We start from the raw sequence: 13,030 nt of genomic DNA, 5'->3' as shown, positions 1-13,030 counted from the left end.
GGTGAGTTTCAAAGTTTATTCGCCACGCGCACAGGTGTGAAACAGTACAGTGACATTCTTACCTTGAGAGCTCTTTCCCAATAACAGTGATAACAATAATAATAATATAGATCATAATACAAATTAAAAGTCAGTTGATAGTAATGTTGGCTTGTCTTTGTGAGACAACTGTGATACCTGTGAAAATAGGTTTATTTCATGCCCCAAGCATTGTGGCTGTGGTGCTCATAAATATATATTTTAGGGGTCTGACAAAGTAGTTAGGCTAATGATTTGTCCATCCCCGGAAAGACTGGACCCACCAAATTGGTTCATGTCAGCCACCATGTTTCAGACCTTGATACAGATACCCTATCTTAACTAGTTAGTATTCTATCACATAAATCAACCCTGTGTCTAGTCTACTCACATAAACATTTCAAGAAGGATAGGCATATTTGTGATATGTCACAGTTACAGAGACATTCATTTTGAACGGATAATAAGAAGTAGCCTAATTCAGTGCAATAGTTACCTTGGAGTTAAATGTGATGACAGTTTTTATTGATATATACAGTACCAGTTAAAAGTTTGGACACACCTACTCATTCAAGGATTTTTCTTTATTTTTACTGTTTTCTACATTTTAGAATAATAATGAGGACATCAAAACTATGAAATAACACATATGGAATCATGTAGTAACCAAAAAGTGTTAAACAAATCAAAATGTATTTTATCTTTGAGATTCTTCAAAGTAGCCACCCTTTGCCTTGATGACAGCTTTGCACACCTTGGCATTCTCTCAACCAGCTTCACCTGGAATGTTTTTCCAACAGTCTTGAAGGAGTTCCCATATATGCTGAGCATTTGTTGGCTGCTTTTCCATCACTCTGCGGTCCAACTCATCCCAAACCATCTCAATTGGGTTGAGGTTGGGTGATTGTGGAGGCCAGGTCATCTGATGCAGCACTCCATTACTCTCCTTGATCAAATATCAAATATATTTTGATTTGTTTAACACTTTTTTTTGGTTACTACATGATTCCATGTGTGTTATTTCATAGTTTTGATGTCTTCAATGTTATTCTACAATTTAGAAAATAGTACAAACAAAAATAAGAAAAACCCTTGAATGAGTAGGTGCATCCAAACTTTTGACTGGTACTGTATATATCATGACTCAAGGATATGCCTATATATTTAACATATTCCATACATAAATTAGGCTACTCATTCAGTTTATTCTTGGCATGAAATGACAGCTCAAGCATTTGCGTGCCAATTACTTATGTTTTGAAACGTCTAATGAATAAATAAACGTGGCATAGGCCTACACAAATATGTTGATGTTCGGTTTGTGGAACGACGATTGGTTATCTCTGTGCTCCGAACGAACTCTTTTGCCTGGATTCGAGGAGGAAAAAAATGGCAGCGCTATCCGGTATCCTTCGGACGTCCATACCCTAAACCCTACCCTAATCTTAACCCCTACCTTTACTTTAACCCTAACCTTAACCATAACCCTTACTAAACCCTAATCTTAACCATTACCTTAACCATTTTACATGTCAACTTCAATTGGTTAGGGACGTCCTAAGGATCCCGGTTTGCACGGACCAAACAAAATAGTAGCCAGAAAGCATGTAAATTGACAGAGTCACGTGAACAGAGAAATCCATAGAAGAATATGCTGAAACTCTATGGGGGAACGCACGTTTGATTATGCACCCTAAAGTATGGTCGCTCGAATCAGAATATTCGACTGACGGAGAGGAATAAACAATATCAAGACCAGCAGAGTTTATATCAACGAAGTTTGGAGCGGAAACTTGGCAGGGAAACATGGACGAAGGTTATTCTATATTCTATGTAGCTCTGCTTAGATCTCTCTGGCGTCCCTATTTCCTGGGAAAGGAGAGGGGACTGACTGTAGCCTCCGAGATGTTGTTGGGTATCTATTTCCAAGATGTTGTGTTGTGTAGCCTACCGCCCACAGCGTTTGCTATATACTTCGAGGTTTTTTGTGCGCTTTTTGCAGAGCTTTATGGGTGACAATGGACACCTGTCATTTGCGTCAAATACAAAGTTATTTCACCTTTGTTGTTAGAAAATTAAAAGTGACGCAAGTGCAGATGGAAGTTCATAGCTGATATATAAACACTACAATATCCAAGTTGGCGTAGCCTATGATGGCTGTTTATCAGATAGCCGTCAAAGCAAAGCAACTGCAAGCAAATTCCATCTGCTGGCAAATCATGTAAATAACGTTTTTTTAAAATATGTTCTTTATGAGTTGGTTACCCGCTCTGGAAAATAAATACTTTGCATATGAATTATGTACAGGACAGAATACATTTCAGAAACGGAATAATTTCCCCAAATAAGTTTTACTGGAACGAATGGGAAGTGATTTTATTGATGTTTTCACATTGTATTCTCAACTTGCTTTCAGGAGGTCTGGGCAAAGGTGGCGATAGAGGAGAGGAGCCAGGATCCTTGCTGGGTGGGCAGCAACAGTCCATGCACGGCGCAGGCCACTGCAAGTGGTTCAATGTGCGGATGGGCTTCGGGTTTATATCCATGACTAGTCGTGGGGGAACTCCCGTAGATCCTCCTATGGATGTATTTGTTCACCAAGTAAGTTAAATTGAATTATCTATGGATATAAATAATCCGCCGATAGATAGTCTAGCTGAACCCTCATGTCGACACGAGTTGGATACAAATTGTTCCACTCCTATATGAGGTGACCACACAGCGCAGGCTATTGGATAGTTTATATCTCAACCAGATATCTCTGAGACACATGCACATTGTTGAGGGGCAGTGGTAACATTGTAACACATAAGTTGTAGCATCAGGAGAATCATAGATTCTGAGTCCTCATGAATGAGCTGTTATTTAGGATGTCTGTAGGACTACAGGAAATAATTCACATTTGGAAAATTGTTATAGTAAAATAATTTAGCATTGTAAAAATGATTGATTGATGTTACTCGTCATGTTTTATAGACCCAGAAGACTGGGAAGGGCCTCTCTATAAGAGGGGTTTTTCTGAAGCCAAAGAAAAGATAGGTGGTGCATGCATGGTGGTGGTCAGGTTAACCGTGTGCTTATAGGCCAACCTCACAAACAGGTTTAGATTTTGGACATTATTTCACTCCTGTGTGGGCTTTGGGCTGTATATGTTATAGCACTGCTTCACCATCCTGTGCCATGTTGTGAGATTCTATTGACACTTTACAGCCTAATTAGAGCCAGAATTCCAGAAAATCCACCAAAATATTGCCACATTTTAGGTGTGCTTGATTTAGCTTGCCTAGTCCCAAATCTGTGTGGCTCAATTGGTAGAGAATGGCGCTTACAACGCCAGGTTTGTGGGTTAGATTCCCACAGGGGACCAGTGCGAAAACGTATTGCACTCACTACTGTAAGTTGCTCAGGATAAGAGTGCTAAATGACTCAGATGTAAATGTAGTAGGATTTGCTTGGGCAGAATAGGTTTGGGGAGTGGTGTGGTGGGGGACATAGTGTATGATGCGATGGGAGACTGGCTGGAGTGGATCCTTGGTTATAAAAGCCCATCTGTCCATCTCATCTCACTGTGTTTGGCAGGCTCCTCCTTCCTTCCAGGGCTAGGCTAATACCAGTCTTTGTTTCTTCCTGGTGTTTTTTTCCCTCAGAAAGGGGAGAAGGAAAAAAAGATACCTACTTGTGTTCACGTGACTTCCTCCTTACAGTGAGTCATCTATTGATAGAGGGGCTGATTATAGAGAAGACTGATTTCTATGGCCAACTGATGAAATGCCTATGACGACAGTGCATCTAACTGCTAACCAACACTGTTGGAGCAATGCAGTTGCAGTATGTTATCTGTCTGTGTGCTTTTGACCACTGCTTGTTTGATGTTGAATCACTGTCTCCATGGGCGTTTGAGACCACTTCAATGCATGATTTACTCACTCTTCAATTACAATTCAGATTCATTTTAACTGGGAAATATTTGGTGCATGAATCTGAGACTGATTTCTGGGAATGTTTCACAAAGTTGCGTGGATTGATATACTGTAGGTTTCCTTGCATAGCTTGAATGTGACTAACAAATGACTAACAGGATGCTTCTGTAGACAGGACTGTGGAGAGACGACATATGGCTTTGTAGAAAGAACTGCTTCAAGTGGGGGAATTTCTCTCTTTAAACTGGGAATATGTTGTGATCTGTTGACGATGAAACAGTTGAAGCTCAACAAACGCCTGTGGTATATTCAGGAGTTAAACACGCTGAAGCCTGACCCAGCCTGAACTCTAGGGTTTTGTCATTTATTCAACATATCTGGCCTCTCCAACCCTCTCATTCATATCACGTTTCTCTCAATCAAGCCGTCCAGTGGCAAAAGCTTCCTCCACTATTGGAAGAGCTAGTAAACAGACCATGTGCTGGAAAAATGAAATTAAAGTACTGTATATACCCCGTACCCTTCCTCTTTAATCCTTGCTCTCTTTTTCTGTCTTTCCCTTCTCTTCTATGCCCTTTTTCATTCCCAAATTCTCCAGGCTACTTACCCTCCCCAACTGAAAACAGGCAAAATGGCTGCTGTGCTGGGTTGGTCTGTGGTAGCCCAGAGTTTAGGTGGCTCCAGCAGGGCTAAGGGCTGGGCTGAGGGCTGATGGCTCAGATATGTCAGGAGGACGACGAGGTGTCTGGAGCAGAGAATCATGAACCTATGCTTTGACTTCTGTTGAAACGCAAATCGGTGACTACGAGTGACTCGTAGAAATATGGGCTAGATTAGTTGTTGGCCTCTGTAAAGGGTTACGTTTCGTTGCATGTTGTTTCATTAGGATTCATGAGTTATTCCGTTTTTTTTATTTGTTGCTAGATTGAATTATTCGTTTTTAGGGGAGGGGGGTTTGTCACTGCAGTTGTTCATACATGCAATAATTTACATTACTGTAACCAACTTTCACAGAAGTCAAATCATTTGTTTTAATCAGTAGTATTCCTTTTGTGTATTAGAAAAAATGTATTATGTATTGTGACCTGGGGGTAAATTGGCTTAATTAAGTCTGTAGTTGAGGTAACAGTTGCTGTAAATGTATGAATTAATTTTGTAAACATTTATTTTGGACAAGATCCATGAAAATGTAAAATAGTAAAAGTTAATAGTAAAACTTGTTTATGAAAAGTTGTTTAAGAAAAGGAATAAAGCTCTAATTGAGAGATTATTAGCATATTTTGAATATATTCAAAACCTAAATTATCTGTGTTTAATTTGATAAAACATAAATAGTATTACCATTTATATACTATATATACATACTATTTAAATGTTTATAATAAAATAATTGTGAAATAGTATTTTCTATTTGGTAATTGTGTTTTTCTTTGATGGATGAAATGTATTTTTTTTTAAACTCATGAATAGATCATACATACAATTATATTTAACAAATAAGGAAAGGGAACCAACTGTTTTAAAGTTTCATAAACAGTAAGATATGATTTAGTTTTTAATACATATTTTATACCTGTAAAAAGTATGTTTTTGTATTTGATAATGGGACAATAGTGATGCTAATAGTAGTAATTATAATATATTTGTTATTACAAGATTATATTCAACAAATGCATTTTTTACACCAAAATCCTGTTTCACATGCCATTAAATCATTTCAGAAACATTTAGTGATCTATATTAGCAACTGAATGCCTAAGATTCCTATGATTGAGTTCACAGATCATCGTGTAAGACTGAAACTTGACTTTTCTTACTAGCACTGGCTTTGCTGATAGCTGCTTTACTGAGGAAAGGTTTACTCACTACGACTGTGAGATGTGGTTGTGTCACCCAGCTACGTTAAGATGTATGCATTAAGAAAGTATAGTGTTCTGCTGTAGTATGCTATAAAGGTCCATCTGAATCCTCTGGTATAGTAAGTGAACCCATGTGCTCAGTCCACAGCGACAGACCCAGGGAATGGCAGGGAGCAAGTGACTGTAGGGATCAGCCATTATGACGGCTATGTCTGTCTTTACCATAAAAGTAATCCTCAAGCACGTATTTGGATACATGGTAGAAAGTTATCAAACGTAATGTAGATGGTTGAATATGAGCTTGATGCCTAGATGGAGAGGTGGGTTGATTTAGTTTTACTGTGTGTGACTAGACCATGAGATCCCTGTGTAACCTGTGTCTTCTTCTCCCTATCCTGCCCCTGTCCTCCTCCTTCTATCCCAGAGCAAACTGCACATGGAGGGCTTTCGCAGCCTGCGGGAGGGAGAGCCACTAGAGTTTACTTTCCAGTGGTCCCCCAGGGGCCTGGAGTCTGTACAAGTCACGGGCCCCGGGGGAGGCCCCTGCTCGGGCAGTGAGAGGAGACAGAAACCCAAACCCCCGGCCCTGCCGCAGAGATGGAAGCCGAAGGGAGACCGGTGAGTGAACCATAGAAATAGAATTACTAGCACAGACTTTCCTTTCAAGTCAATGTTCTGTTATGGGCGAATATAGGCAGGGAATTAATACTGAGACTGGCAACAGAACAGATGTTGGAAGGAACAGGGTAGTACTGCGGTGACCATTAGTGGTGTGTGTTTGTGTGTGCGTACATGCGTGTGCCTGTGTAGGTGTGCATTAATGTAATATATTTAGCAGGAGCTGCATATTCGTATTTACCTGTGTATGATTCAGAGGTTCTGTGTGGAGTATACCTGCTGCATTATTTACATTATGTCAAAGGTTCACATTTGTAGAGGTTCTGTTTTAACAGCTGTTTCCCATCCAGATGCAATGTTGTATTGTATAGCAAATATCACTTTAGACGTTATGGTGGATACTAATTTTATGACCTGAGTTAGGCCTATGCAACATCAATTATCACATTTATTTAACAACGCATACCGGTACTTCTTTTTTGTGTAGACATTTCATCCTAATTTCCCTCCCCATTGTTATAATGTAAGAGGGATCTTTCTTCAAAGGAAGGAATAGAAATGTGTTGAGGTCAGTGTGTTGACCTCTAACCCCTGACCTTTCTTGGTCAGTTACAGAGCTGCTGGTTGGATCCAAATAGGCAGATTAAAGACATTTTATAAACGCTACATTCCCTTAGTACATCCACCAGAATTAATTTTTTTATATTCTTTATATTGGTTTATTATATATTTTTATTTCATGGATTGATGTATTTCAGTGTTACACTGTTAAACTCTTGGCTCCCCGATCTTTTTAAACATTGACAATATTTGAACATTTTGGAATTTACAAATAAATTGTGCCAACACCTTTCTCTTCACCTGAGTTATTGGTTGACTTGAAAGTCAAACCTCAGCTGATGATGCAAACATAAACGTTGTGGGAACTATGTAACCATGTGTCTAAACAGTGCCTGCCTATGTGATTGTTATGTTATAAAAACATAGATTCAGCGACACTTGTGAAACCTTTACTACCAGCATGGCAGCTTGTCTTGTGAAAACTGGTTTTTCACTCTTACCAGCTAGAATGGGAGTCTATGTGGTGGGGGTTGGGGAGTGGAGGAGGGGGTATTGGTAGGTAACCTCCCAAGCAAGCGAACTAGCCTGGGTGAAACCTAAATTCCAATGCCCTTCCCCCTCTCCTCTCCTTCCCTCTCCCCCCTCGCATGTTCTAATTGAAGATGCCACCGAGAGGGACCCCCTGCAAGCCTCCAGCTCAGTCATGCGAAACTCTTAGTTTCCATCTGAAAGAGTTAAAGCTGCAATATGTCACTTTTTGGGTGACCGGCCTGAAACGTAGCATTATAACATCTGACTGCAAATGAATAATGTCGTAATGATCCTATCTGTTTATGACCTGATATCTAATGATCAGGTCTATTGCAAATTAATTGGTATGATTTGCTCTTATATTAACCAGTAATTTGATAGCTTCCTATTTGGTTCAGTAAAACAGACCATGTGACTGGCTGGAGTGACATGCCTTAGTTTCCTGTGTGGAGCCCTGCTTTGTTTTGCCTTGTCATCAATGTTTCGCCTTGTCATTGTATCCGCCTGTGAGCAGCGTCTTGGGTATTTATTGCAGGCCTTAGGCCTGTTGTAGACATACTTCATTTCTATATACATTTGGGTAAGCAATACATATTAGCATGTTGGCAACTGTTATTAAAGCGCATTTTAGCAGGGAAAATAATGATCTATTTATCTATTTATTTTATTTGTCTCATCTCTTGATGAGACCACATATGAGAAGTATTGTATTTGCATTGGTCGCTTTAACTGTTTTCTGTTAGGTTCAGTATTGGTATATTCTATGGTGTATTCTATGGTGTATTCTATGGTGTATTCTATGCGTATTCTATGGTGTATTCTATGGTGTATTCTATGTGTATTCTATGGTGTATTCTATGGTGTATTCTATGTGAAATGCTGCCATCTAAAGGATACATTTGGACGAACAGATTTTGGGTAAATATAATTAAACCAATCTAGTAAGCATGTTATAATTGGATTTGTACCATAATGCATTACATTCTAGAGAAATTGTAATGATATCCCATATAAGACGTTCTAGGTTTTATTTTTTTAATTCAGAGTAAATACACACTTTCAGCCCTGAAGTTGAAAGAAATGTCTTGTTTGTGAAACGGAATGTGACAAGGATCTCCACTCTCTGTCTTAGATGCTATAACTGTGGAGGACTAGACCACCATGCCAAAGAGTGTGGCCTGCCGCCCCAGCCAAAGAAGTGCCACTACTGCCAGAGCGCAATGCACATGGTGGCCCACTGTCCTCACCGGCCCCCCGGCCCCTTGTCTCCTAGCCATGCCACAGCCACTCAGGGAAGACGCACTACTGTGGACCAGTACTCCTCCACCACCTCCTACAGCCCCAGTCCCAGGCAGGGAAACAGGCACTCCCAGCCCTCTCAGGACAGTTCCTCCCCCCTCAGCAAGTCAAGTCCTTCTGCAAGTCCTCCAGCTCTCCGCAACACCCGGCACAGATCCAGAAGAGATCTGGAGCGCACCACAGGTGGAAACAATCCTGATCCACATCCACCATGGACGGATGCCACCTGTTAGTATGACCTCTGGTCCAATAAAACCACCTTCCTTCAGTCTCCTCCTCACACAGACACATCCTGAGCTACCTCTGGGGCAACCTCAAGCAGATCCACATTTCTAAACAAATGGACAGTAAAGTATCTATTTTACTTCCCCAATCCCTCCCAGATTCTCCCTCTACCAAACGCTGTACATCTTAGCTACCTCCTGGGCCAACTCAACCCATCTCCACATAGATAGACCTATAATCTTAGTTAGCTCCTGGGCCAACTCAACCCATCTCCACATAGATAGACCTATAATCTTAGTTAGCTCCTGGGCCAACTCAATCCATCTCCACATAGATAGACCTATAATCTTTGTTAGCTCCTGGGCCAACTCAACCCATCTCCACATAGATAGACCTATAATCTTAGTTACCTCCTGGGCCAACTCAATCCATCTCCACATAGATAGACCTATAATCTTAGTTAGCTCCTGGGCCAACTCAATCCATCTCCACATAGATAGACCTATACTCTTAGTTACCTCTTGGGACATATTCAGCCTCATCTACCTCAGATTGGTAGCACAAGAATGACCAGTCACCCTTGTGTTTCCATCGCTCAGTCAGGTTCATTGACATCCGCTCTACTATCAATTGCAATAAGAAGACAACTGGGAATGGGACTGACACACAAACAGCCAAAGCAATCTTGTTCTTTCTTTTGATCATTTACCTGATCTGAACCATATTGTCCCAAAGCTCAGTCTGTTCAAATTCACCACTCACCTGGATTCACCTGGATTCACCTGGATTCACCATTCAGACGGATTCACCATTCACCTGTTCCAAGGGGAAGTATTTCTTAAATTTTCTTTGTCTATTTTGGAGAACTACGCAGGGCGGTTCGAAGCCTTGGTTTTCTCTGTGTGTTTTTCATCAGACGGTAGCCAAAGACACCCAAACCCAATCATACCTCTTAGGCCCGGTTTGCCGAACAAAGATTAAACCTAGTCTTAGACTAAAACGCCCTTTCAATGGAGAATCGTGATCGTCATTGAACTTGCTTTTTAGTCCAGGACTAGACTAGATCTGTGTCTGGGAAACTGTTTCTAACTAAACCAATGCTAATATGATCATTTGTCTGTTCAGGGCAGTGAAGAAGTAGTATACCTGCCATCCTCATCAATAACAATACTCAATGTAAATATTAACATGTATGTTGAATGCATTTATAAGGAGACATGGTTTATGTTTCTTTTAACTTTACCCACACCATATCATGACCATACAGTACTCTCTCTCCCACAGGGTACGGCTGCACTGACTGACTCTGAAAGAGCATTCTCAGCGTGTCAGCGGAGCAGTCACTTCTTAATGTGTGTTGACAAATCAAACTTAATCTAATCGAATGACCTTAGTAGGAAGTGTAAGATGACAAATAATCAATGTGGTGAAATGTTTGCCTTCAATCTTTTGACTGTGTGACTGAAGGGCATGATACTGCATGAAACAAAGCCCAGATATGCTGTATAATGCAGCTATGAATTGAACGTCTAGGCTCTACTATGTTTACTGACAGTGAATATGTGTTATACTCATAGATCGTGTATATATAATCAAACATTAGCACAAACCAAACTAGATCCCTGGAGGACTCAAATGTTATATTTTCTCGCAGGAGAAAGAATGTTCTCAGGGAACTTACCAAAAAGTGTACTTTTCGTTTTGAGGGGAATCATCATCATAGAACTAAATGTGTTTTTGTTTGAAGCAAACCATGTGATATTGAGTTAGTGTTCAACTCTATAGACTTATGTACTGATATTAGTAACTGCCTCTGAGTTCTAAGTATACGCACATGTCCACACCTGTCTGAACCTGTGTGTTATTGTAAGTGCATACCACCATCTAGTGGTCAGTTCTGGTCATTTATATTCTGTTTACATTATGGTTTCTGTTTGTCTTAGCGTTCCTTGGTCACATCACTAAGACAAAGGACCAAACTGTGAAATTCTACACACAGGCCTATTTCACTGAGTATACAAAACATTAAGAACACTCTCCTAATATTGAGTTGCACCCCCCTTCCACCCTTTTTCCCTCAGAAAAGCCTCAATTAGTCAGGGCATGGACTCTACAAGGTGTCGAAAGCGTTCCACAGGGATGCTGGCCGATGTTGACGCCAATGTTTCCCATGGTTGTGTCAAGTTGGCTGGATGTCCTTTGGGTGGTGGACCATTCTTGATACACACGGGAAACTGTTGAGCAGGGAAAATCCAGCAGCGTTGCAGTTCTTGACACAGGTGCACCTGGCACCTACTACCAATCCCCCTTTTCAAAGGCACTTCAATCTTCTGTCTTTCCCATTCACCCTCTGAATGGCACACATACACAATCCATGTCTCAATTGTCTCAAGGCTTAAAAATCCTTATTTAACCTGTCTCCTCCCCTTCATCTACACTGAATGAAGTGGATTTAACAGGTGACATCAATAAGGGATCATTGCTTTCATCTTGATTCACCTGGTCAGTCTATGTCATGGAAAGAGCAAGAGTTCCTAATGTTTTGTACACTCAGTGTAGTTGTAATTTCGTCACTATCCTAAGTTATGAATTTCTCCTTAGATTCAAATAACGATGATTATGTAAGAAATGTTCATAATGTTTTGTACTGTCATCAAATCACTGCTGGACATATGGAATTGTGGTTTCTGTCAAACTCATCTGACAATTTAGTCATATTTCAGTTTATATGACAACTTTAACACTTCAGTGAAGTATGTGTTGTATCCTCTGTTATGTGTTGTATCCTCTCTGTTATGTGTTGTATCCTCTGTTATGTGTTGTATCCTCTCTGTTATGTGTTGTGTCCTCTCTGTTATGTGTTGTGTCCTCTCTGTTATGTGTTGTGTCCTCTCTGTTATGTGTTGTGTCCTCTCTGTTATGTGTTGTGTCCTCTCTGTTATGTGTGATCCTCAGAGATTGATGTAACTACTGATATTGTTTAAACCTTGTATGGATGATATCATCTAATCATGTGTATTAATGATCAACTCATAACAGATAAGCAACAGTGAATCACTACCTCATGGTTATGTAACAGGGTAGGAGTCCATTTCAATTCAGTCAATTCCATTTGGAGAGCAATTAGAAAAAATGGAATTGAAATTTCAGTTGATGTCCTGAACTGACTGAATGGAAATGGAATTGACCCCAACTATTCTGCAACATTTCTGTAACAGTTGAGACAGCCCTGTGGATACAGACTGAACCAAAGCACTTATTGTGGAGATATATGCCCTAAAGACAATGCAGAAAGCACTGTTGTGTAGCCCACATCCAGTACATATTGTGATGTGATGGACTCACGTTTTTGTTAAAAAATGAAACCTTGTGTATGTATGTTTTTTCAGTGCTGTGCAGAATATTGTTTTAACGTATGAAAAGAGCACTGATATCTGTTGTATTGTTTTCCTGTTGTCCTGAATTAATGAATTGTATTCAATGTCATTTTTTTGTTACATCAATCATGGTTTGTCTGAGATATTCAAAAGGTTTATTTGACTAAAATAATAAAGCCTGTTGCTATTCTTCTTTTGGTCTGGTTGATCTTTCAGGGATGTGATGGTTTTAACCACGTGTCAAACTCATTCCACTGAGGGCCGAGTTTCTGTTTGGCTCCTCGTACTTGATTGATGAATTAAGGTCACTAATTAGTAAAGAACTCCCCTCACTTGGTTGTCTGGGTCTTAATTGGAAGGAAAACCAAAAAATGCCCTCCATGGAATGAGTTTGAACATTGACCTGGTTTAAACAGTGACAGTAGTTCAGATTGAGAAAGGAAACTGGTAGTACTCATGATAGCTCCTTAGAGGGCGCTATAGGATAAAAAGCAGAGGTCTACGAGCTATCCATCAACTCTGTTGATTTCTTTTTCAAGTGTTCCCTCTGAGTAATTAATATAAGCTAACTATCATGGCATAAAAAAGTGATCCCAAACTTGTGTACTTATCACTGTGAAAA

At 40.1% G+C, this 13,030-nt stretch overlaps 1 protein-coding gene across 2 annotated transcripts; it reads left to right on the top strand.

Annotated features, from left to right (window-relative positions):
* Positions 1-1,399: 1,399 nt before the first annotated feature.
* LOC106578579 (protein lin-28 homolog A) lies at positions 1,400-11,320 on the top strand. 2 transcript variants are annotated; one of them, XM_014157568.2, is made up of 4 exons: positions 1,400-1,834; positions 2,435-2,619; positions 6,222-6,415; positions 8,640-11,319. In XM_014157568.2, the coding sequence occupies exons 1-4, from the start codon at positions 1,825-1,827 to the stop codon at positions 9,037-9,039; spliced, it is 789 nt and encodes a 262-aa protein (XP_014013043.1). In that variant the 5' UTR covers positions 1,400-1,824; the 3' UTR covers positions 9,040-11,319. The 2 variants fall into 2 exon arrangements, with proteins under 2 accessions (XP_014013043.1, XP_014013050.1); XM_014157575.2 differs by lacking the exon at positions 1,400-1,834 and adding an exon at positions 1,853-2,239 and having other exon boundaries at positions 8,640-11,320.
* The last annotated feature ends 1,710 nt before the right edge of the window (positions 11,321-13,030 follow it).

Source organism: Salmo salar, chromosome ssa02 (assembly GCF_905237065.1).
Source record: "Salmo salar chromosome ssa02, Ssal_v3.1, whole genome shotgun sequence".
NCBI lineage: Eukaryota > Metazoa > Chordata > Actinopteri > Salmoniformes > Salmonidae > Salmo > Salmo salar.
Note: the sequence above shows the minus strand (reverse complement) of the source record. Positions and strands in the feature narration are given on the sequence as shown.